The sequence below is a fragment of the Microchirus variegatus genome (assembly GCF_963457635.1).
Source record: "Microchirus variegatus genome assembly, chromosome: 3".
In the NCBI taxonomy this organism is placed as follows: Eukaryota; Metazoa; Chordata; class Actinopteri; order Pleuronectiformes; family Soleidae; genus Microchirus; species Microchirus variegatus.
Window position 1 is genome coordinate 20,812,180 of NC_139804.1, and position 24,548 is coordinate 20,836,727.

The window sequence follows — 24,548 nt, forward strand, 5'->3', positions numbered from 1 at the left end:
TTCCCAAATCAAAGACGTTTGTCTTTAATTATGGAAGAAGAATACAGCTGAAGAATCCAACCCATGACAGAGGGAGGCTTGATGATCAGAATATTTCAACACCATTCATGTTTTTAATAGAGCAATGCTGAAGTGTGTCTGTGTGTGAGAGTTTTGGGCAGTGGGTGCTGATCGATTGAAATTAGTCAGATAAGATGAAGGGACGTGATGAAATGTTCTGAAGAAAACGTCTCCTCATGTGCAAACAAAAGTCCAGAGAGAGAAAAGAGAAGAGAATGCCTCCGTTCACTGGGAACTGTTAATTGACGTTACATGGTGCCAGTATTAGTAGAGTGATTTAAAAGAAGGTTGTAGACAAGGCTGAATATGGAGAGAAATAAAACATTTCCAGAGAAACACCAAATTTTAAAAATAATTTTAAAATGAAGAAAAAAATAATAATCAAATGAGATGCAAAAAAGGCTTTTTTGCTTCAGGGGTAAAGTGTCTGAGGGAAAATAGATTCTCCAAACTTACTGCTTTTTTGTTTTCCTTTTTTTCTTTTACTGTTGCTTTATTCAGTAGAGAGTGGCAAGTAGCCTACAGAACAGAGATGAGCACAATCATGGTCACAGCACCAGTGACACACACACACACACACCCACTCTTACACCTCAACATATTCACATCTTGAAAACACAGGAAAAAAATGTAAACTGCTGTAAGAGGAGTGTTGTCTTTTCTCCGGGGGACTCTAAGCGTGTCCATGCATGCACTGCCGTGTTTCTACTTAAGCACGTGTGAGTGAGTGCATATGTGTGTGTGTATATCTACAGTTTGCAAGCAGAAATCAAAAATGGATAATGATTTGACCAAAAATGTCACTACATGAAAAAAATTCAAACACACACCGTGTGTTCTGGGTGTGTGTATGAAGAACTCGCATTCACCGAGTTGTTTGTGTGAGCAGACAGAAGTGTGAGGGCACAGCAGCAGCGGCAGTGGCAGCAAAAGTGAAGCTGCTCAGACATTCAGGTAAAAAGCAACAGCAAACTCAGGGTTCAGTGGAGATGAGGTGTTGTGCATGGAATATTATCAGGAGATATGTTTGTTGAGAGAGAGCAGTCAGCTGTTGTCCTCCTGTGCTCTGATCACACAAAATCCAACATGAATACCTACCAACATCACCATACAGACTGTATTTGTTCGGGATATAGTTGAGTAGAGTACTTTTTTGATGTAACAAGTAACAAAAATGTTAGGTCTGCACTTCATAAGCTCTATGTAGGATATTTAGTGTATCAAGTCGTAAAATGATCATAATGTGTTACCAGGGATTACGGAAATGTGTTAAACTGAAATACCAATTGTAGACAGTTCACATTTTAAATTCTAATTTGCACCCTGCAAATTCTGTTTATATCCCCTCACAATTATTTTTCCTTTCATTTATTCCTGTACCTTTTGCCCCATTTCAGTTTTTGTCACATATTTTGGCAAGTACACTGATGAGCTTGATAAATCATTAGAGGAAGAATTCATAATATTTTCTTATAGTTTCTTAAATGAAGTACTCTGATTCCAGGAAACGGTTTATATTTCAGTAATTCAGAAAGAAGTTTCAGTAAATCATAGTGGGATTTTAAAAATTCTGATGGGGAAAATATATATTAAAAAATATATAGTCAGCTGATATCCGTTGCATATCCATTCTGTCCATAGGACTGTATATTGTCAATATTGTTCAAAGTATGAGTGCCGGACCCCTGTTGGGCTGTAAAATTAATACAGGACGGCAGTGAAATATAACTGTTAAGTTGAACTGAGATCAGTAAACAATTAATTATTCATGATGGCAACAATTAGAAAAACAAGTGTCTCTGTTTGAATGGCATTAAAATCTTTCAAAATCCTGTGGGGCCTCAGTTTTTCTAATATTCTGGGTTGTAAATGTTGAGCACATGGAGCTTTTCAACGATAAACCACTCATCTAAAAAAAAAAAAAAAAGCCTTCAGGTATCACTTTAGCAGAATATATAGAGTTGATCTTTCAGCCCGGCTGTGCACTGGTACGCGTGATGTAGCGAGCAGTGAGTGGAAAAGCAGGGGACCTTATGAGTAAAAGAGGCAGGAGCTTGAAATGTGTGAGTGACAATGCACATAAAAGGACAGAGGCTGGTGTGAATAGAATCAAAGAAGGCTCATTAACATTTTCAGCTTGTGCAGTGATGTTCACAAATTATCCCGTGGTGGTATACAAATGCAGGCTGTGAAGCTTTTGGCGAACATCACTTTACAAGTCCTAAATATTAATGACCCAGATTTGACTGTATAGACGAGCAGGTGTGGGCCATAGTCGAGTGGCTTAAAGGATGTGGTGGGGACTCTACCTGGTAGAGACAGTGGCAGACACTGCGGAGCTGTGGGGGAAACTCGCTGGAGGAACCAATGATGGCCTGGAAGAACCGCTCTGTGATCTGCAGCAGGTTCCTCTGGTTCTCCTCCAAGTTCTCACCCTGTTCCAGCCTGAGGAGAAAAATAAGCAGCTCCTGTCAGTCCTAGCGTTCCAAAGACAACAGCTGAGAAAGGACAAAAATCATAAGCTGTATGTGGGCCATGAGGGATACAACTCTGAGGACAAATTAGCCACTTGTGGATCAAATAGTTCCGAGTCATCTGCCCTTAACTTCACCCGTAAGAAAGAAACGTAAGGAAATATTTAACTACTACTAGCTAGTTTGTCTCATCTTAAAGTGCAATCGTACAGGTTAAACAAACATGACAACAGACTCCCATGATCGCATGTTGCTTCTTGGCATCATCCAACTAGGTCTTCTATCATTGTTTTGATTGTGACACCCTAGTGGTGGCAGAAATTAAATAATGCTTGTGAAACCACTTGCAAAGAATATCAGGAATATCAAAATATCAAAAGGAGGTAAAGAACATACCATAGCCCTGTATGCAGATGATGAAACATGTTTTATTCCAACAAAATGAGAGCCACAACCCCCAGCCCCATAAAAGAGATTTTACATATTTAAACACTGGGATCTCCTATACTATTGATACATTGTCTAATTACACCTTTCTCCTGGTTAAGTTTACTCTATTTTATACGAGTGAACAAGATTCCCTCACTATATGGATGGACATATCAATAGTTTGAAAATGTAAACATTTCCTAAATCTATGAACATTTTGCCCCATCAATTGTATCTCCTCTTGCATGAGTTGCACTACCTCAATGAAGGCAAATCAATCTTCCAAACAGAGTAAAGTTAATAAACCTATAGTAATATTATCTTTGAAAAGGTGCTCGTCTTACAAAATGATATCTGACAACATGAATTAAAGAACTACAGAGCAGTGATGTTGGTACTCACCTGGTGGGATCCACCTCAAAGCTGATGTGGTCAGGAGTAGTGATGACCCCTCGTAATAAAGGCTCCAGAAGCTTCTGCAGGTATGCTGCACCATATACCTTACATACAAAATACAACACAGAGGGTTAAGGTTTTTGATAAACTTTGTCTTTCAAAGTTATTTAATGTCAGGGTTTGCACTGCGTTTTCTACCTTGAAACAGAAGGTCATTATTTTACTGGCGAGGCTGTTTCCTCTGAAGAGTGTTTGCATGGAGTCCGCCAGCTCCACCTCTTTAGAGAACATGTTCCACAACAGCTGGTAGAGGAGGTGACGGGAGTCAAACAGCGTCACCAGGACTCGAGCTAGCTCGTCCTGGGAATAAAAGAAATGCAAAACAAAACACCTTTATGATATGGCAAAAGAACTTTCAATTAATTGACATGCAGTACATAGGTCTGATCACATATCCTATGCACTGTCAGGTAACATTCCTACTACCAATATATATAATATTTAGAACTGATGCTAAATCAACAGGTGGTACACACCCACTGAGATCCAGGAACCACATTAGCCAGAGCCATCGCGATGGGCAGCTCTCCCTGGTCTCCCATCATGGTGACCAGCTCCACCAACCTCTCAAAGCGGTCAGCCAACACGGTCTCTGCCAGCGTGTCAAACTCGGTACCCTGCTGCAGAATCTTGGTCAGCACCTCCATGAAGGTGGCTCGGGTCTGCAGGTCCTTGTGGTAGCCCAGACCTGAAAAGGAAGGAATTTTTCAAAGGCATTGGGGACAAAAAAGGGATTGAAACAAGATATGGCGAAAGGCTCTTCACAATCCCTTACCAATAGAGTGCATGAGGCCGCTGTCTACGTTAGCATTGAGCAGGTTGGACATGGCCAGGACGGTGCAGTGGCGGAGCGATGCAAGGCGACGAGACATTCCTCTTTTTCGGCCCCCAACTGCCTGGCCCTCATCCTCCACCTCACTGCAGTCATTCAGCAGGTTCATGAACAGAGTGAAGTACCTGTGCAAACGACAAACAGATAATTAAAATCATAAAAGTGTTGTATGCAGATAATTAACCACTGTTAATGGTTAAAAAGAAAGCAAAACACTAAAGGTTATTTTCTCAATCAAAAGATGTTATTTCTATTTTGTTCTATTCTGCTGCCTGTATATGTATATTATTTGATCATGTGTGAATAAATAAAATAAATATCTGTAAAATAACGTTCAAATGATTAATGACCATGACTTCTGCAGGATCTGCAGTGAGTGCACTACTGATCAGTCGACAGTCTTATAGCAAACACGACAGTAGGTTCCCTCATAGAATGATAAAGTCAGTAAATGACATTGCGCACACATATTTAATGGTGTTCCTCAAGGCTCGACACTAAAGGCCAGTTCATTAATTGAGGTCTGCTACCGTGAGCAGAATTATTTGCAGGTGTGTTCTTACTTGAGGAAGAGCTGAGATTTGGCCTCCATCAGTTCTACACCATCCCCCTCCTCTGGCTGCAGCGGAAGACCAGCTAAGAGAGACACTACTGCTTCCATACTGGCCTGGTCCAGGTCTCTGCACACCACATATCATCATACACAGAAACGCGCACATGTGAAAAAAATTGCGAGGAATAAGTTATCAACAATACAATTGAGCACGCGATTCAAAAGGTTACCTCGTCAGGCACTTGATGTCATCATCAGCAGCTTGGTTGGAAGTTCCCATCACCCAGTCCGTCAGGTATTCAACCATCTTGTTCCTACAGTGAAATTAATTAGTATCCGATGTGAGATAATAGTCAACACTGAGCTGAATTTGTATTAATAATATCTCAGATGAGTGTGAATCCCTCACTGTCTGCTGTTGTCACTGACCTGAACTTCATCTCTTGGCAGAAAGAAAGGTCATCTCTTCTCTCCATCATGACCTCCACCAGTTGGCACAGTTTGGTTTTGATCTGGATTGCGTGGACCACATTACCCAGGATACGTACATACCTGAGAGCAGGGAAGGAGCACAGTGATACACATTAGTTTTTAAGACACTCTACACTGAGAGTCAGGTTTCCGTGTTGGTTCATTTACCAAAACTTTTTGTGAACTAAATTATGTTTAATTGAGTGGCAAATCCTGCTCCTTAGTGCTGTATTAGGCTATAATTTATACAATCTTTTTTCTTATTTTGCAGACATAAGCTCTGGCTCCTGCTAAATGGGTAGCCTTCACTATCTCACCTTAGAAGCAGTCATGTGGACAGGACCCACATGGTGAAGCCATAAGACCTATCAAGACAATTCAGACATTTCCTTTCCCATAGTAAAGGTCCTGACCTGACCAAGTTGAGCATCATGGTCTCGATGCTGGCCTGTCCCAGGTGTTCCGAGCTACCTTCTGTGTGGTTATCTAACAGGTTCTTCATGATGGCTATGGTCTGCTCCACAAACTGGGTGTTAGTGTCATTGATAGGAACCTGGAAAGATGAGAACCAATGAGTGCATTTCCAAAAATTTAACCAGAGTTCCATATATCAGCATTGAGGAAAATGAGTAAACATCACAATAAATAAAGCAGGTTCTTAATTTCAAACCATCATCAGAGAATATGTACTATTATTCGTGCATATTCAAGAAAAAAAAACATTTCAGTCAGTCTTTCCTTACTCCATTAGCTCACTTTCTCCCTCACAAAAACAGTATCACACAAACTGGATAAAAACAACATTGCTTGGTCTTCATAAATAGAAACAGTGAAACGAAACGGACTCTCTTCTCCTTTTTCTCTTGCCGGAACTGGCATGAACATTTTCGGTTGCTATTTGAAAATAGCAGAAGAAAATTCTCACAGATTCACACAGCAACGGAACTTTTAATGCTGCTTCTTGCTCCAATTACTTCTCACACTGATTACACTTACTAGGTTTATTGCGAGTATGAATATTTGTTACATGAATACAAACTCACCGGTCCTTGTGTGTCAAAGAACTTTCCAATACTGTTTCTCAACTTGTTGAAGAGCATGGGGTAAAGGGCGGGGCTGAGCTCCAGCCCCAGCAGGTCTTTGACGTTTGTGCGAACATGGAGGCCAACCCTGTCGTGGCCACACACGAGCAGGGCCAACAACCGGTCCACAAAGCGGCTGACAGGCGTCTCACTGGAGGCCGATGAGGAGCAGGATGAAGCAGAGGCCATGGCGTTGGACATCTCACAGGGGCCCATGGAGATCATGGAGGGTTTGCGCTCACTCATGGGGCCCATTGGTGGACTGTAGGTGGCTGGGCCTGGGGTGCTGCGCTGCTGGAGACACACACCGCCCAGTGCACAAAGGAAGCCAGTCATGTTGATCCACTCCTGCTGTGGGGGGTGGGGGGGGACACATACAAGCAGCAGCAGCACAGTGCCAGTGAGATGATAGGACAAAATGTATCATTCAACACAATCTAAGTCAACAACGGATGCGTTCAGAGTTTAAAAGGCAACAGATCATTTTGTAAAGACACAGCAGTTAGTAAGGGCACAGGTGTTGTGTTCTGTCATAATTATTTAGAACCCCTGTGTAAAAAACATGATAGATTCAAGGTGAATGCTATTCTCTTCATTGATTTGAATAATGCTGTTCCTTGGCACCTTACAACAAGTCAGCGTTTTCAGTGAAAACTGCATCACAAAGGAAAAGAGAATAATGCAGAGAAAGCAAAACTTATAAGGGACTAATATAAATAGATGGTGTTGTTTTTCTATCAGCATTAAACTGTACCATTGGTTTTAACATCAAAATGACAAATTTCATTTTCCCATTTGAAGCTAACCCTAATACGCAATAACCAAAGCTATCAAGCTAATGCTGACAAACAAAGTGAGCTACTGTCCAGCTACTTCAGCCATTCTTACCTGTCCATCATCAGCCTTGTTTTTAGGAAAGTTGAGAATCTGTTTTGTGACTTGGTCCCATTTAGCATATGTGTCCTCCCAAGCCTGGAGGTGAGAACAAAAAAGCCCAAAGTCACTTCAAAAGCACAAAAAAAGAACTAATTTAATGTAAAAACCAACTGGGACTGAACGTTACCTCAATGTTTCCTGGTGTGGGGTGTTCTATTCTCCTCAACAAGGCCATCACCCTCTTCTGCAAAGTGGATCGCCCTGTTGAGAAAAAGGCTTTCATCATTAAACGAAATGCCTAGCTTTCAGTTATCATATTAAAATACATTGGTCTTTCTCTTTAACCATTCCTCTTTATTAGTAACTCATCCTGGGGGTATGAGAAGGTTAGTGCAGTTAAATTCAGAACAATGTGATAAGATTTTCTTAATGGCTCAAGTAACCAAACATATAAAATGCAATATAGTCCCAGGAATAAATAGGCTGTGCCATCTTTGTGGCATTAAGCTATACCCTCCCGTCTCCTTTTGCATTTTTTTAGCTGATTTAATTTGTGATGTAATTTACGTAAAAAATACTGTCAGAATATGTTGTGAATATTCAGGTTGAATGCTGTGATACTGGCAAGTACTTACCAGTTCCCATCATGTTGCTAACAGAGGCCAGTTCACTGAAGGTGGGGTAGTTGGGCAGCATGTTCTGGACAGGCACCTCATCGGCAGCACTACGGATGTCAGCCTCCTCACAAAGGTGGCGGAAACACGACATGGCGACCAGCACCGCCTCAGTGTCTGGACTCCACAGGAACATGTAGAGACACACCTCCAGCTTTGTCTGAGCCTGTCGGCAAATGGGAATCCCACCACCCATAGTGGCACACTCCTGTAACAATCGAGAACAAAACACAGAGTTTAGTCGCAGCTCCTCTCACAGAAATGGTTCACATCTAATCTTAAGTCAGCGCGTAGGTGACTGCACAGATTGGCCATAACAGGTATTGTGATGACACGTTGTCTAAAATTTACTGTTTAGCATGCCCACACACCTTGTTTTTGAGCAGAAACTTGTTCCTGCAGATGAGGATCTCCCTTAGCCATTTCAGAACTTCAGTCCCATTAGCCAACTGCTGGCCAATCAGTTTACGGCAGATAAGGAAAAGCACCTGTGAACTGAAGAAAGAAGCAAACAAGTGTCAATGGGAGAAGACATATCACCTGACACATTCAAGGAGCAGTGACACCCAACTGTCAAATATACACAACGGGAACAAGGCGTGGTTGGGAGGTAATTACAACGCCAATATCAATTTGGAAGTTCTTCTCGAATGTCAAGCAAGGGAAAGATTTTAACTTAAAAACTTCAACAATTGGTGTCATCTGATCCCAAATGCTGACAGAAAACAAATGGTGATTTAGTGCAATGATAAAAGTGCCCCAACAATTTATCAGTTTGAACTGAACACGGATCAAAGGAATCATGGTTTTCTGTTTTCGTTTACATTTGACACAGAAACAACGCAGAGTTTGAAATAATGCTTAAGGAAACATGACTCGACTATAATTACAAACACTGTACATTGTTCTCTGGGCTCCTGCAATTTGTCTCTCACTGCACGTGTAAACAGTGCCCTCTGCTGTAAGGAAGTAGTACAAGTCTGATTAAGTTAAAGATAGGCACATTCACTACCATTCAAAAGTTTGGGGTCAATTAGAAATGTTGTCATTAGTTTTGAAGGAAAAACACTTTTTTCAATGAATATAACATTAAATTAATCAGAAATACACTCCAACATTGTTAATGTGGTAAACGACTTTTCTAGCTGCAAACGTCTGTTTTTTAATGGAATATGTACATAGGTGTATAGAAGCCGATTTCCAGCAACCATCTCTCCAGTGTTCTAATGGTACATTGTTAGAAAGCTATTGGATGATTAGAAAACCCTTGAGAACCCTTGTGCAATTACGTTAGCACAGCTGAAAACAGTTTAGCTGGTTCTTTGACGAAAGCAAAGTTTGAAGGGCTAAATTATTATTTTGAATAAAATCATTATTTCAAATCTTGTCAATGTCTTGACTATATTTTGATGAATAAAAGTGTGAGATTTAATGGAAAACTTGCAAAGGAGTCGTGTCATCTGAACCGGTCACAGTGGGCAGCCGTGTCTATGACTGATATTTATTTAATTTAATTATATAGAACCATAAGACTCTTGAGTACCTGATGTCCCAAAACGTCTCTATGGGCGCATCGGGATTCCACAGCTCTATGGTCTCTGGCTGGTGAAGAACCAACAGAGCCTAGAAAACAGAACCAGGAAGAACACACAACCAAAGCTTTTTTTTTAGCAAACTTATACATACAACAAGACACTTATGCACATTGTAGACCATAAAGGCGTAGGTTTAGAAGTGGTTATATGCTTACTGACTTCATTAGGTGAGCCTTTTGTCAAGTGGCTAACATCTGTATTCCCTCTTATATCCCCACTAACACATTCTCAGTGAGAACATACCTGCCTGTCTAATGCTGGTTCTAGCACAGGGTAATCAACGTTGACTTCGTGTCAGTATCTCAAACAATCACAATTCATAAATAATGTATGCACATATTTACCATAATTTCAAAGATAATCAGACAGATCAATGTGTGTAATTGTGTTCATTAAGTTTATTTCACCATGTTTTATTAAGTAGCAGCCTGTTTTTATTGTCTTCTAAATGCCTCAGAACAAACAGGAATGTGATACTCGGTTTGCTTAGAACACAAATAATGGTTTTGTTTCCACATACTTACAATGTACACTTACTTAGTGTCAAATAAATCAGTTCTTAAATCCCCTAAAAATCCCACACACGGAAGTATTTCAGCTGTTAAAGTGCGTAATTCCTTCAGGATAAGACAGGATATCTCAACCTATCTCAACTTGTACTGCTTTAGTTGTTACCATTGTTTTTTTTATTAGTCATAAAGTATATTTGTACATAAACTGTAATAAGAATTATAACCAATATGATGCAATTAAAAGAGTGCAATTATCCTCTTAATGTCCATTATGTTGAGTGAAAATACAAGTTTCTTGAATATTAAAGTGAACATATTGCAGCTCTCTCCTGTGCTACAGAATGAGAAGTGTCAGTGTTGTTCTTAGTGTTGTGTTTGTGTTTTTCTGACCTCCATGGCTTCTTGTGAGAGTTGGGTGGTGTTGGTTAGAGGCACTAGCTGCACCAGGCCAGTGATGAGCTCTGCTGTGCTGCTCTGCATCTCTGGAGCCTGCTTCACTGGGTTCTAACGCGTCACAAACACAATCAAGTCCAATTAGATTTTTGTCATTGCAGTTTTACAAATAAGTGACACAAATCAACACAGCTGCATCATATCATATGTGTAAGAAAGTCAGGCTAGAAAGTGAACATGATGTCAAGGAAAAGACTTGACATAATCATTGTGCAGACTCACATGCAACATAAGTTTGGGGTCTCCGTGGATGAGTTTGACCAGAGCGAGGAGGAGGCACTTGTAACTTCGAGTGTCCAGGTCTGTGGCTTTCTCTTTGAACTTAAGGCTGGTGGTCATCTTCCCTTTGAATGTCAGACTCTGCAGAATGACAACATAAGGTGTACAAGTTAAGTCATTCACACACAATCAAGAGGATCCTGAGAATATGGTGACAGTTCTACAAACTGTAATGTCTCCTATCTCAGGTGCTGAAAAATTAAGACTCTATCCGTTATTTTTAAGGTGCATTATGTAATAAATCTAAAGCAACTGGTCGTAAAATCCTCCTAATGTCAGAGAGACTTAGGAATCATGTTCATATCACATACTGAACTCACCACCAACAACAACAGTACAAAAAAAATTAAAAAAAATCTTTTGCAGACCGCCAATCATGTTTATATTTTGAAATCATGTTTTGGCATGTGGCGCCACCTACCGCCATCTACCAATCATTGCAGTCAGTAGAGTCTCAGCTGCCGAGCAAACACGGGTTGCCAGTTACGTCTGAGCTACAATGGCGGAGAAAACAAAACCTAAAAGACCTCTGTATTTTGAATTTGAGTGTAGTAACCGTTTTTGGCCACATACTTACATATGGCACTTTTAAATCTATGACTTGTTTAAATGTACAATAAGAAATGCTCTTCTTCTAGAGGTCTCTCACCCAAGCCACAAGCAGAATATGAAGAAGCCTTTCACAGCAGAAGTGACACAACAATAAAATAGGTGATTTAACTGTAGTGGCAGAGCAGTGTATGGAATTATTTATTGGTCAAAACAAAAACATCCAACACAAACATCTGGCTTTTTGTCTGCAATGGGAATAGAAACAATTGAATCACTCCCAGGTCAAATGACTCGGCAATAAACGCAGGTTTTCGTCTGCTCTGGCTCAGCAGTGATGTAAACATGACACCCAGGTGAATGTTTCATCATCTACTGCTTTATTTTGTGCCTTGAGTTCTCAAGTCTGCACCTTTTCCCAACATGCACATCATGATGTGTTCAAGTCTGCTGCATTTTTGGGAGATTTTGTGGGAGTGAACACGAAAAAAACAGCAAGACAATCCTGTATTCAGACTTGACAGGAAGATCACGCCTCCATAAAATCAGCTGATAAGGCATGTCACCACCTAACATCAGGTGACTGTTCTGAGGTAGGCGGAAGATACACAGCAAAACTTCAATTCAAAAATTAAATCAGAAGACTGAATCACAATACTGAACTGAGGTGAGTTAAAGAGAGAGAAGTCTTCTAACATCTGGTTTCATTATGGTACGTTTGCTACAGGAACAGCACGTCCAACAAATTTGCATTGTGTTATTTTAAAATATGTACTTTAACAAGATCTAAGACGTGGCTTAAAAAAGAATAAAAAGGCTTTTGGTACTTGTGGCTTATTCATGTGTCAAAAGGATAAGATTCATTCACTATACTTAAATGGCTTAAATATTATGCATTCAAATAATTCTTCAAGATTTAAAACTTATATACCTCAGTAGCAAACTTAAAGATTCATGTAGTAACTAATCTTGTTGCTGTCCACTCACCGGTGTCATGCGTAGTGGAGCGTGGGTGCCAGCGCCTTGAATCACCCGATGGAGTGTGTCTGAGAACATGAATCGCAGCTCTCCAGAGTAGCAGTACACTGCATCAATCTTGGGCCACCAGTCAAGGTGGGACTATAAGAGGAAAAACACAAGATGAGAAATGACACATGAAAACATTCCTCCATCAGTAATATGTGGAGAGGCTGTGGTCACTTACGTTGGTGATTATTCTGTGCAACGAGTTGACAAGGACAAAGTGAAAGGTGGAGGGGGAGGAGGAGGCCAAACAGACCTACGAGAAGAAAAAAAGAAAAGAAAAATGCTCATGAGAATCAAACACAGCTGCTGCTTGTGTACCTGCTCCATACTGGTAACTATGGAAGAAGATTGCAAACATCAAAAAGAACATTGATTTATTTTAATGCTACCTTAAAGTGCTGGTTGTTGTGAGGATTGATGCGGAAACAGGAGACGAAGCAGTCCATCATGAGCTCCACGTCAGCGTTCTGGCTGCCCGTCCCCCTCCAGAAAGGTTTGGCTGGGTTGAAGAGCAGAGCCTGGTGGGAAACAGGGACACTCGATGTCATTCAAAAGCACATATCAGGGTGATATATTACAAAACTGTGACACATAACTATTTTAAATGTTTTATGTTGGCCTGTAATCCTTTATTGACTTTATAAGCTTTGGAACATTGATAAGTGACTGGCCTAAAAACCAAGTACCGATTATTTATAGAGGACCAAATCTGTAAAATGAAAAAAAAAGAACGCAATATGAAACAGCCCAATAAATTGCATTAATTAATTTCTAAATGTATAGTATATGTATTCATATATGTGTTTTTGGACCAAAAAAGCTGAATTTATCTATAAAGATGAGCAGAGTGAATATAAAAGGTATGTGTCACATATGAGTTTTGTAGATGCAGTGAACAAATGGAATTTTAAAAAAGTAACAACAAAAGAAGAAAAAAAATCTACTTTTAAGGAATTGGTCAGACCTTGAGATCCATGACAATGGACTGGACCAGGAGGAAAATGGTGGAGTGGTCCTCCCAGTTGATGTAGGTGGAGGCTTTACACAGTTTGACACATGCAATGGCAGCGCTCTCCATCAGCTGCTTGCTGCCTCCCTGGCCGGCTAAAGCTTTCCTCAAACTGTCCAGAAACAGTTTCTGCAGACACAACACAGCTGGAGTCAGTAAATCTTCTTGTTTTTGGGTACATGCGTGTGCGAGAGTGAGTGTGAGTTCTTTCCTCCCACCTTGTTAGCTTTGCTGTCCTCCACAGTGTCTTTAGAGATGGTGTGTGTGATTTCTGGACAGAGGATGAGGAGGATGATCTGCAGTGGCCACACAGCCGCCTTCCTCTTGGCACTCTCTGCAAAGCTGTCCACCAGATCAAACAACTTCTCTGCCGCGTCTGGACACGCACAAAAACACTCCGAGTTAGTAACAGCCAACTTCACAGCTTTCTCGTGAAGCATTGAAAATGATTTTTTTCACAAATGTCTTACAAATCTGAAACTCATTAACAAATAATGGCAGAATGGTTACAACCGCAGAGAGAAAGCCAAGTAGGCAGGACACAAATTATCTAGAGTAGTTTAATTAAGTTTGCAAAGGTTGGGAATAGATTGTTATCTGATTTCAACAACAGGAGATCTGTCCACAATATACAAAATAAATATCGCCCTTTACACCTGGCATTAAAATGTGTTTTCTGCAATCTAACTGCAATTGGGTAGTGCCTGACCACTTGTGAGTACTAGGGGGTGCAAAACCAAACCGTATACAAAAATAGAACTGTTCAATACACAAGTCATGGTTCGCTTTGGGGGGTGTAAACCGCAATATTTCGGTGTGTATATATTCACTATAAATAGATAGATCTGCATGGATTGGATTGTGAGCGCAACTGTGTTTATAAATGACTCTTTCCCACGTTCATGAACACACCGCTAGCTGTTCAATTAACCTTCATGATAGGAATGACGCGTCACGCAATGTTAGCGAAACGGAAGCCAAACAATACGGCGTTTTTATCTGCAGAGAACAGCAAGTGGAGCCCATTAGCGCCGACTGTGGAGGTGGCAAAACTTTACAGTGCCTTCTTCTTTCGTCTGTTTTCCACTTACCAAGGACAACTTCTTCCCCTGTGTCAAAAAGCAAAGAAAAGTCCATACTATAACACGACTTGACGTGCAACCAACATTGTTGTTATTAATATGGCGGCGCACAGGACGTGACGCTGAAGACTGCTGCAGGAAATCTTTGCAGAAGAAGAGGGGGTGTGAAAGGATAACAATCGGATCTGGACACCTGAGTTGGCGTTAATACCAGCTATAAATGAATGAAGTGAAGTGCTATCTGATCGCTATGTGATCACAGAGAATGCATTCTAATGCTAAGTGTAAAGGGGGCCATAACATTGGGGGTGTGTGATGATCAGTTTTGAAATTGTGGCGATGACTGCAAATAGATTATAGGCCATAAATCTATTATAAGACGTATAGAGACATATATGCCGTCTCTATACGTCCTGAGGATGCTTGTTCTACTCGGAGAAAGACAGCAGCTGCTTCTTCTTCCTATTCCTCATACGTTTCAAATGTCGGATGGATCAGCTATACCTGCCATATCCGCTTGTGGCCGCTGGTAGAGCATGGTGAACTCATCTGGGTAATTCTCCACCCAGTTCCAAAATGCCTACAGAGACAAAAGCAGAAGAGTAAGTGTAAGAACAAAGACCCATTAAGTTACTGTGACTGTACCTATAAAAAAAGCCATTTACAGGGCTTCGAGATAGAAAAATAGCTGCCAGTGTTTAGGAGAAAGAATGTTAGAGCTTAAAGGTTAAATGGCCAATCACAACCGAGTCAAAAACATCAAATGGAAGACACTGTGTATACTTTGGTGTGGTATTTCTTAGAAACATAGCCAAGTCAGCTTTAGCTGTCAAGTCAGATGAACTTGAAAAAAGATTCTAAATTGTTTTTGATTTCTGCTCTGGAAAGAAAATCACTAAATCGTCCTCACGTCAAAGTCATCAAAAAAAAAGTCCAAGAAGCTGAAAAGGTTTATACGCAAGATATGTAACTCCAGTTTAAAAAAATATTGCAGAGCACTGTCCCCCCTACACTTCCTTCCCAGAGACACAAGGTTGCCAGGGAGTTGGCAGAACCAATTCTACTTGAACTGAACAATGGTTCTATGATGAGCTACTCTTGAAGTAACACTAACCGTACAATTGTTATCAGGTATTTCAGTTCAATGCGTTTCCTTCATATTTTGGTAATTTTATGACATTAAAGTTCTAACATACTTCTCCTTAAGGCCTTCAAAAGAATGGAAGAGAGTTGGAATGGCAGGACTGTTACCTTCTCTAAACTGTTGATGACTGCTAACTGAGCAGGCTTCTTGAGAGCTCGAAATTTTAGTACAGTTTCTGCAAGAAAACAAACGGCATTAGGGCAAAAACAAGACAACAAACACATGTATCACTTCAAGATGCCTTTTACATCTAATGAATGAGATTTCTTTGTACAACAATCTGACTAAACCAGTCAGATAAAAATCTTAATCTAACTAAAGACAGAAGGGCACACTCATTTAACACTGTTACGCTCTAGTAGTCAACCATCAAGACCAGCACTCAAGATATTAAAGCTCTGTTAAGACCTGGTATTGGCATCACTACTGAGAGATTCAATAACAAGCTCTCATGGCGCTTTTCCACTATACAGTTGTAGCACGGCTCAGTACGACTCGACTCTACGGGGTTTGGGTCGTTTACTAATACTATAGCCCCACCTCGACATGGGCGGAGTCGTCATACCACAGCTGCATGATAATGCCATGATGTTGTTTTATACGTGACACAAACTTTATCATTAGAATCAGTTAATTAAAAATATTAGTTTAGTACTTCCTGCTTGGCCAGAGCACAGACTCTAGACTCTGAATTGAAATACGACTGAATGGGTTTGTGATTTGGTTCACGATCACCGGCTTTTGCCAGTGCTAAATACACAAGACTCCACTGTTATTATCATTTATTATTATTGAGATTTTAGAAATTTCCTGTTGTTGGAGATTAACGCATGTTTTCAGGATTTTTACATCTATTTAGAGAATCTACAGTTCAGCATTGTTTCGTTTGATTCTTGTGTCTGACGTTGCACTCATGACTCTTCCAGTGACGACACTCTCTGACCAATCAGTGGCCAGCAGTCGGTTGACGTCACATTTTAGTATCAGCTCAGCTCAGCTCGCTTGGAACCTCACCAGAGCAGGTACTAGAAAAGTACCAGGTACTATTCCAAAAAAGTTAAGCCATGCAACTGTGTATCTGGCACTTCTGTCCACATTCAGTACTGCAACATGTCTTCCATAAGACTGGGCACTGGAATCTAGTTCAAATACAACTGGTATCTAATCATTTTAGAGCTTGGACAATTTTCATGAGCTGAATTTTATTCGTTAGCACCTAGTTTTCTTCTTCTGAACTTCACAATTGAAGGTTGGGGTCAGGGTCTAAAACAGTCACACGTGGAAACCCCTCTGGACCACTGGTTGGGTTCCTTTCTAAAATTCTGAGCCTGTTGGTGTAAACATGCAAAAACTTCCAGGGCAAACCTTGTAGCAGCCTCTTCAGCTTCGAGCAGTCCACGTTGATGTACTGCATCAGCTCTATGTCATGAACATCCACATTGTCCTCTGAGCACACCGTCAGCTCCTGGAGCCTGATCAAACACACACGAGCACATATTTCGCATACAGGGAGTGTCACACCTCATTATGTCATTTAAGGATGTGTGGTAGGGCTACACTGATTATTTTGATTATTAATCGATTACTTAATCAATCGTCAACTATTTTTGATTTGATTTGTTGTTGTTTTTCAGTTTTTTTAAATGTGAACATTTTCTGGTTTCTTTGCTCCACATAAGAAACAAATCACTAAAAGTGAATAATCTTGCTTTGTGGACAAAACAAGACGTTCAAAACAAACAAGACATACTGGTGTCACAACAACAAACGACGGCGTTAAGCGACGACAATGAACGCACCACCAACAAAAGGTGCGAGCCAATCAAATCAAGTTTATGCGTTTATGTATTTAGATTAGAACACAACAAAGCCCTAACACCGCTTGACAAGGGTTTTCTCCCCATTGACAGTGTACTAGACATCAGACCCGTTCATTATCTTGTATTAAAGTGACATGTACCCATGAGTCCACCATTAACATAGGTAAACATTTGAGGTCAATTATGTCAACAGCAGTTGCAGCTCTAGTCTACAACCAAAAATGTCACTTCAAAGGTAGACATGACATCACAAAGTCATACTGCAAGCGCTACCTGGTGGAGATGCGGCTGAAGACGGCATTGAAGTTGTTGCAGCTCAGAGAGAAAAGGACAGCTGAGGCTGAGGCTCGGAGCTCAGCGGCGTGCTGGTGGCCGTCACGGTACGTATAGATGAAATGGCAGATCTCCGGCAGCAGCTGTTTAACCAGCATGGTCTCATCCAGACGCAAGCAGTCCTTTGATTGCTGAGCAAAGTGCAGATGAGGAGACAAGTCAGGACAAAGACCTCTGAATCACACTGGAAATGAGAACGGACTCCATCAATGTGCTACAAAACTAAAAGTGATGGCGAGGAATGCAAGTTCTCCTAAATCATTCAGGAGTACACACCACTTCAGAACAAAGCAGTTCACTCACACAAATAATTTGTGCATGGGGCCCAATATGATACTGTTGGTTATTTTTAACAATATAAATATATTTATATCACCCAGTCCTTCTCACAAATACGAACTGGAACAATTGTTTGGCATAATAGGGAAAAGGCAGGGCAGTAAGACCAACCTCAGGCAGCTACTTGGCTTCCATCTGGTAATGTGGAAACTGGAAATAACTACCACCAACTGCCTGAAAATAAATCTGGGTATCCTACCAGGGACTGGGAGAGTGTGATTGATGGATGATAAGTACATTACCAGAGATTAGTGTCTGGTTGAGGAAAAACACAGCAGCATAGATACTTAATAATTTAAAGGTTAGATTACACTGACGGCAAAAGGATGGGACATAACAACTGACTCCTAACTTCAAGAGATCAGATCAATTGTTAAATGTGTTTCAGACTGTGTGAGACTCACCCCAGCCAGGCACTTGTCCAGTGTGTCTAGGATGATGAGCTGGGAGAGGTAGAGGTTCTTCTCAGAAGCTTCTCCAAATATCCGCTGTGAAAAGAATTACAGTCCTAACATCAGTAACTCAACATTAGAGAAGATCTACAATCACTTCGATCTGAACTCATTCACTGTCAAAGTTGATTGTGGACATGGACTCTGTTTTTCTCTTTTGTTACCCCCCCCCCCAAAACACACACACTTCGATGTCGATGGTACAATCCCCAACTCCGCTAGTCAAACATGTCAGTCAGCATTTATCTGCAAAAGTCAGACTTTAGTTGGACCAAGACAATAATTTGGTTTTCTTAATGTCACATAAACACGTTAGTCCAACCAAAGTCAAGCTAGTCTAAAATCGGACTAACATACCTGGACAAAACACTTCATGGTCTAATTACTCCTGCATGTATACTCTTAATTAGATTGGAGTCAGATTTGACATTTGCATGCACCAAAATCTTCTCGCCTGTTTTGAACCGGACATAGAAAGAGACAATGTGTAAACTGCAATACTGTTGATGGAATTTATACGGCTGCATCTTCTTTCTTCAAACAACACAGCAACCACAGCCATGCTCGGTCTAATTTGTATCACTATTAACCCATTGACGCCGGGAAAGCATTGCCGCATTTCTACCATTGATGCCGGGAGAGCGGTTGCGCGTTTTATTCTACCATAGACACCGGTAAAGCGGATACGTCAATTTTCGGGGGGGTATGAGGTTTCCTCGCTACATTGTTTTGAAATAACTTCACGCAAACATGGAGGACTTTGACAGCGGAGAGATTTCTGAAGGCAGTGATTTTGAGGAGTTTCGTCTTCGATAATGTCATCGCTGATAACTTTCGAACGCGCTGAACAAATCAAACGGGATTTATGGTTAAGACATAATTATGTTTGAAGACGACGAGGTCGGCGATAATGACGATAAGTACCACCGTAATCGACGCAGTGTTTACAACCACACACCAGGGGTGACAGTGGATTTACCTGCAGATGCCACAGCGCTGTAAGCACTATCACCGTCACATGTGAAGCAGACTGTTACAGTCATTACATGCTGTTCTTGTTTATTCACACTCCATCAGGACTAAATCAAGGCACTGATATATTTTCTTACTGTTTTTTAATTGAAAGGAAAGCCACAGGTGTCAGCTCTCAAATACTTTTTGAATTGTGTTCCTATCTGCTACAGCGGATAAGAAATCAGTCATTTAGTAGGCATTGAACCTCAGGTTTTAGAGGCATTTTTTCCAGGCGCTTCAGGCCTTAATGGGTTAATGTACAGCAGGTAAGAAACATTGAGAACCACTGCATGATACATTTCACCGTCACTGTTAGTTTTTCTGCGATGTAAAGTTCAACGGGAAACTGATTCAATAGGCACTAGCTTATAGAGAGATACAGTCAGACGCACACTATGTCGATTTCCTCCTGTGCATGTATACTCAGACTCAGCAAGTTGTCCGATTGCCTGCTGGACTACGGTTCAAAGCTCAATTAAACTGTGCATGTAAACATACCGAGTGTGTCCTTTGCATATGTGAATGGGTGAAGGGTAAAATTGCAATGTAAAAACTGTGAGTGGTCACCAAGATTAACTTTATCAGTACAGACCAATACAGACGGGGGAACAAAACAACACTGTGTAGCAGCAATAATGAGTAGTGAATGTAAAGACTAAGAATCTACCACTAAGCAAAGTGAAGAGGAAGAAGCCCACTCACCATGTTGTTGACATTTTTGAGGATTGTAGTGAGACCACTGATGACGAGGGAGAACTTGTATTTGGAGATGTTGATCAGACATTCCTTGTTGTGATCTGTGCTGACTTTGGTGTGAGTGTTCTGGTGACCAACTTTGATGGGAAGCTGAGGGAAAAGACAAAGGAGGATGATGAAGCACTTCAGTCCAGTTTAGTTAAGACCATTATTGTCCCTCAGGGGAACTACTTCGTAGATGACAATACAAAAACAATAAAAACAATTAAAAATAAAAAAACACACACACACAAACCAAACTTGACTTAAAATTATCCTAAATAAAAAAATTGAAGAATGTTTTACAAATCTCTAATTGCACATAGAACAAAGCCTTCAAAAAAATGTGTCCATCATAGATTTGCGTAGTGCAGTCAGTTCTCCAGTGTTATATCACAGTATTTGACACCGATAGCGTATTCTGCTGTTATTTCTTCATATGCCACAAGTGAACACAGAGCATGGCATTTAATTCAACTTTTTCTTATGTCCGTAATATGTAACCTAAGCGAAGACCTTCCAGTTGGTGGCTTCACCTTAATAGTAGCCTGTATCCAACACTGATTGTTGAGTACATGACAGGTCCCAATCCCACAACCTTCCCCCTTCCCCCTTCCCTACAAGTTAGCACAGATCCAATAGTGACTGTAATAGCTGCAAAACATAACCTGTAAAGCTCACCCTGATTCCAGGTCCATCATTCCTCCTTTAAGGTCAAAATTTGTCAATAAAATATGCACGACCGATTCATTTCCCAAAGCCAGGAGGAGTTCGTCTGTTTTTTTCCCCCAAGTGAGTCATGTGAAATGTCATGAATGTTCTGTTACAGAGTTTAAACTTTCATACGTTTCATGTTCACCTTTAACCTCTTTCAAGGTCAGCTGTGAAAGAACAGATTGCTGCTGTGACACTGATTGTCATAAAGTCTTTGTCAAGACTACCAAAATAAAGTAGGTGTTGTTACTGTTATACGAACGTTAATATTTTAACACTGTATCAATAAAACAACTAAGATATATTCAATAAATGTACCAATAATTGTAGAGGACGTAAAGTTCTTACTCTATATTTATAAATAAAACAGCATGTGTAGGAATATATAAATTAGGGATGGGTATAATAACTATTATTTGATTATTTGTTTCATAATTAAGAAAAATTCTTGATTAGTGATTGCACTCAGTGTATTCTGTGGACCCTGCAGATGTTGATGATGATGATATATATCTTTGAATGCAACTCGTGAGCTGCCCTTCTTAGCTCAACACTCCTGCATTACTTTCACAAACTCGCATGCGCTGGAGTTTGTTGTGGTTTGTTTTCTTGGAGAGGAGAATTTCCCGTGGCTAAAATTATGTGTGATGCAGAAATTTAATTTTAAGAGGTAGGATCAGAGAAAGTAAACATGTGGAACGATTATCAGTTAATCTGTCAATGACTTTCTCAATTAATCGAGTACTTGTTTGGTCTTTAAAATATCAGAAAATGTCGAGTGTTTCTAAAACCTGGAAATTCTCAAATGTCTTGTTTTGTCCACAAAACAAACTTATTCAGTTTTAACGATTTCTTTATGTCTGGAGCAATGAAACAGAAAATATTTACATTAAAGAAGCTGAAAAATCAAAAAAACAAATGTTAAAAAACATTTTTTTTTAACACTTGAACCATTCCTTCAATTATCAAAATAGTTGATGATTAACTTAGAAATCGATTCATAATCGTCAATCAATTTATGTTCATCTTCGGCCTGCACGTGTGTGTGTGCACTCTCACCGGCGTTTGTGTTTTGGGGTGATAATTTTAATATTCAACAAATAATCGCATTGAATAAACTTTGCTTTATACTACTGTTGAAGACAATTCGAATCACACGACACATTTAACAATACTTATCACTTATTCATGGGAGCGATGGGTTGAATGAACACCTCAGTTTCACCTTAACTGGACTGGTTTGGGTCATTTTCATGAGGGATTACTTGCCTTGGATAACACTAACCAAAAAGTGGGTTAAACGACTAAAGCCACTTTCTTCTGACTGCAATAATCCAAGATTAGCCGCTAAACCCTGACTACAATCCAGGATCTGTGACAATTTACATCAGAAACAAAGACTTTTGACCGAACACCACAAACCGCCAGATGGATTTCTTTCTTAGCAGAAATAAATGGAACACACCAACAATACATCTTCATTACATCACGTGAGGAAAACTCAACATATTCACGGAACAAATACACAAAATACATAGAAATTAATGCGGAAATTAATCCTTGTTCTGACTCAATTTACATGCAATGTCATTATCTGTAATTAAGAGCTAGAATCCAGTACTTTTTACAGCATTCACCTCCACACAAACACCTGACTGCCACACAACAGAAACCATATGAATGCAATAACTATGTACAAGTTCTGACACTGTTGATGAATAAATACATCCAGGACGTATGAGCAGTATGAAATAAGAAAAATCATGGGAAATGTTACCTATCAAGGAAATGAGCCGAAAGTAACAGGAAGAACAACATTTTCTCTTCCTAATGAGATCATCTGCTCAGGTCTGTAGCTCACCTAGAAACCTAGAGTATATTATACAGTAATGAATAAACCTTCAGTATATGATACAGTAGATGACTAAACCTACAAGATATTATACAGTATATGAGAAAACCTACAGTATATGAATAAACCTACAGTATATGATACAGTATACGAATAAACCTACAGTATATGCATGGACTTTATAGACTTGAATCACACAGGTTTGCTGTATTTGTGAGGACACTTGACTGATCCCATTAACCAAAAGCTTTATTCGCTGACCAACTAACATAACCATTTAATGTATAACCCGAACATTAACTTAAACTTGCCTCACAGATTAGGTTCTAAGTCATTAAAAATGGGGTTTGGTACTCCATTAGGAGTACTGGTCAGCATTTCAGAAATGAGGTTCTACCTCATTGTGACCACTTACTGCTATTGCTAAAGATTGTACAGAAAATGTGCTACAGAGGTGGCAAAAAAACAAACAAACACACACGCAAACACACGCACACACAAAAGCACTGCTACTTTCATTAAGAAATGCTAACAGGGGCTCTGGCCCTGGAGCCACAACACCGGGCCCCGGCTCTCTGACCTTCTGGACCCCTTGTGACTGAGTCCGGGTGGCCGCTTCACTAACCTTCCCATGACGCCAACTAACTCACGTCTTATTTGTTTACATTGGACAGCTAGGCCTGCTAATGTTAGCTTCCTAGCTGCCGTGAAAGAGCCATCAGCTGCGGAATTGAACACACACACACGCACACACACGCACGCACAGAGAGGGACACTGTAATAGAGAGGAGTGTGTACATGTGTGTGTGTGTGTGTGCAGGTTCAAATCCTCCGAACATGAACCAGTGCAGTGTGTTTGTATGAGCTGACGGCTCTGTCCCTACAACGCCCGGATCAAATGTGGGATAAGTGTGTTATTTGTGCAGGCAGCGACAGCTAAAAGCGCTCCTCACTGTTCTGCAGCTGAGACAAACAGCACACAGACATTTGAGCTGTTACCGCCGGCAAAACAAGCGCTCCTCTGAATCCTTTTAATAACGAGAGCCATATCTGAGCCAATGTACCGTCAACAGCGACCAGTGAGAGCTGAGCAGCAGCTACACCCAGCCCCTGAATGTGCCAGTCTTACCTGCTCATCAAATCTAGTAATCACGGCCTGGACCCACTCCACGGGTTTATGAGCCGCCATGGCCGGGCGGAGGGACACCGCAGCGCAGCGCCGACTAATCCAAGGTGCGAGGCCGCAGCTGACACTCTTATTTCCGCATGAAAATGTGCCCTGGCTAGTCAGGAGAAGAGCACAGGGCCGAGTATTTTTCCTTTTCTGTTAGATTCACCATGCCACCGCCATGACACACCACCGGAAGTCTTCTTCAGAGAAACTGGTGGGCGGTGTTGGACACCACAGTCAAGCTGGCTCTGGTGACAGAGCTGCACAGCTTCCTGGGAAAATCTTCAGAAACAATCCTCACAGATTAAAATAGTTATTATTTGTGTTATTTTCCCCCTCTTACCTCATTATATTGTTGGCCAGGTTTTATATTCATAAATGTAGATTGTTGAAAGTCAAACCCATTTTGTGCCTTTTAAAAAACGTTATCTACATGTAATGGAAAAGCTATGAACACAAACACAAATCATGTGCTCCAAATGTAATATTTTATTTCAATATTATAATGTTACATAAATTAATGATTAATCATGATGATAAATACCAGTTTCGCAAGATCCAT

General features: G+C 40.5%; 1 protein-coding gene across 5 annotated transcripts in view; it reads right to left on the minus strand.

Moving 5' to 3' along the window:
- Positions 1 to 24,066, minus strand: part of nf1a (neurofibromin 1a) — a gene marked incomplete at its 3' end in the record, with an annotated part of 57,504 nt that extends 33,438 nt beyond the window's left edge. For 2 of the 5 annotated variants that reach the window (XM_083886474.1, XM_083886471.1), the window contains exons 1-30: positions 23,945 to 24,066; positions 20,217 to 20,360; positions 18,453 to 18,536; positions 17,650 to 17,840; positions 16,922 to 17,028; positions 15,664 to 15,731; positions 14,917 to 14,992; positions 13,549 to 13,706; positions 13,286 to 13,459; positions 12,711 to 12,839; positions 12,500 to 12,574; positions 12,283 to 12,414; positions 10,690 to 10,827; positions 10,405 to 10,518; positions 9,451 to 9,530; positions 8,279 to 8,402; positions 7,869 to 8,115; positions 7,421 to 7,494; positions 7,246 to 7,329; positions 6,319 to 6,705; positions 5,689 to 5,828; positions 5,234 to 5,356; positions 5,035 to 5,118; positions 4,815 to 4,931; positions 4,195 to 4,376; positions 3,896 to 4,107; positions 3,558 to 3,719; positions 3,366 to 3,463; positions 2,370 to 2,505; positions 517 to 579 (exon numbers count right to left, since the gene is read on the minus strand). In XM_083886474.1, the coding sequence (XP_083742600.1) occupies positions 517 to 579; positions 2,370 to 2,505; positions 3,366 to 3,463; positions 3,558 to 3,719; positions 3,896 to 4,107; positions 4,195 to 4,376; positions 4,815 to 4,931; positions 5,035 to 5,118; positions 5,234 to 5,356; positions 5,689 to 5,828; positions 6,319 to 6,705; positions 7,246 to 7,329; positions 7,421 to 7,494; positions 7,869 to 8,115; positions 8,279 to 8,402; positions 9,451 to 9,530; positions 10,405 to 10,518; positions 10,690 to 10,827; positions 12,283 to 12,414; positions 12,500 to 12,574; positions 12,711 to 12,839; positions 13,286 to 13,459; positions 13,549 to 13,706; positions 14,917 to 14,992; positions 15,664 to 15,731; positions 16,922 to 17,028; positions 17,650 to 17,840; positions 18,453 to 18,536; positions 20,217 to 20,360; positions 23,945 to 24,004 (3,963 nt within the window). In that variant the 5' untranslated portion in view covers positions 24,005 to 24,066. Of the gene's footprint in view, positions 1 to 516; positions 580 to 2,369; positions 2,506 to 3,365; positions 3,464 to 3,557; positions 3,720 to 3,895; positions 4,108 to 4,194; positions 4,377 to 4,814; positions 4,932 to 5,034; positions 5,119 to 5,233; positions 5,357 to 5,688; positions 5,829 to 6,318; positions 6,709 to 7,245; positions 7,330 to 7,420; positions 7,495 to 7,868; positions 8,116 to 8,278; positions 8,403 to 9,450; positions 9,531 to 10,404; positions 10,519 to 10,689; positions 10,828 to 12,282; positions 12,415 to 12,499; positions 12,575 to 12,710; positions 12,840 to 13,285; positions 13,460 to 13,548; positions 13,707 to 14,916; positions 14,993 to 15,663; positions 15,732 to 16,921; positions 17,029 to 17,649; positions 17,841 to 18,452; positions 18,537 to 20,216; positions 20,361 to 23,944 lie in introns of all 5 variants that reach the window. The other 3 variants (XM_083886475.1, XM_083886472.1, XM_083886473.1) reach the window with 2 other exon arrangements.
- Positions 24,067 to 24,548: the final 482 nt, after the last annotated feature.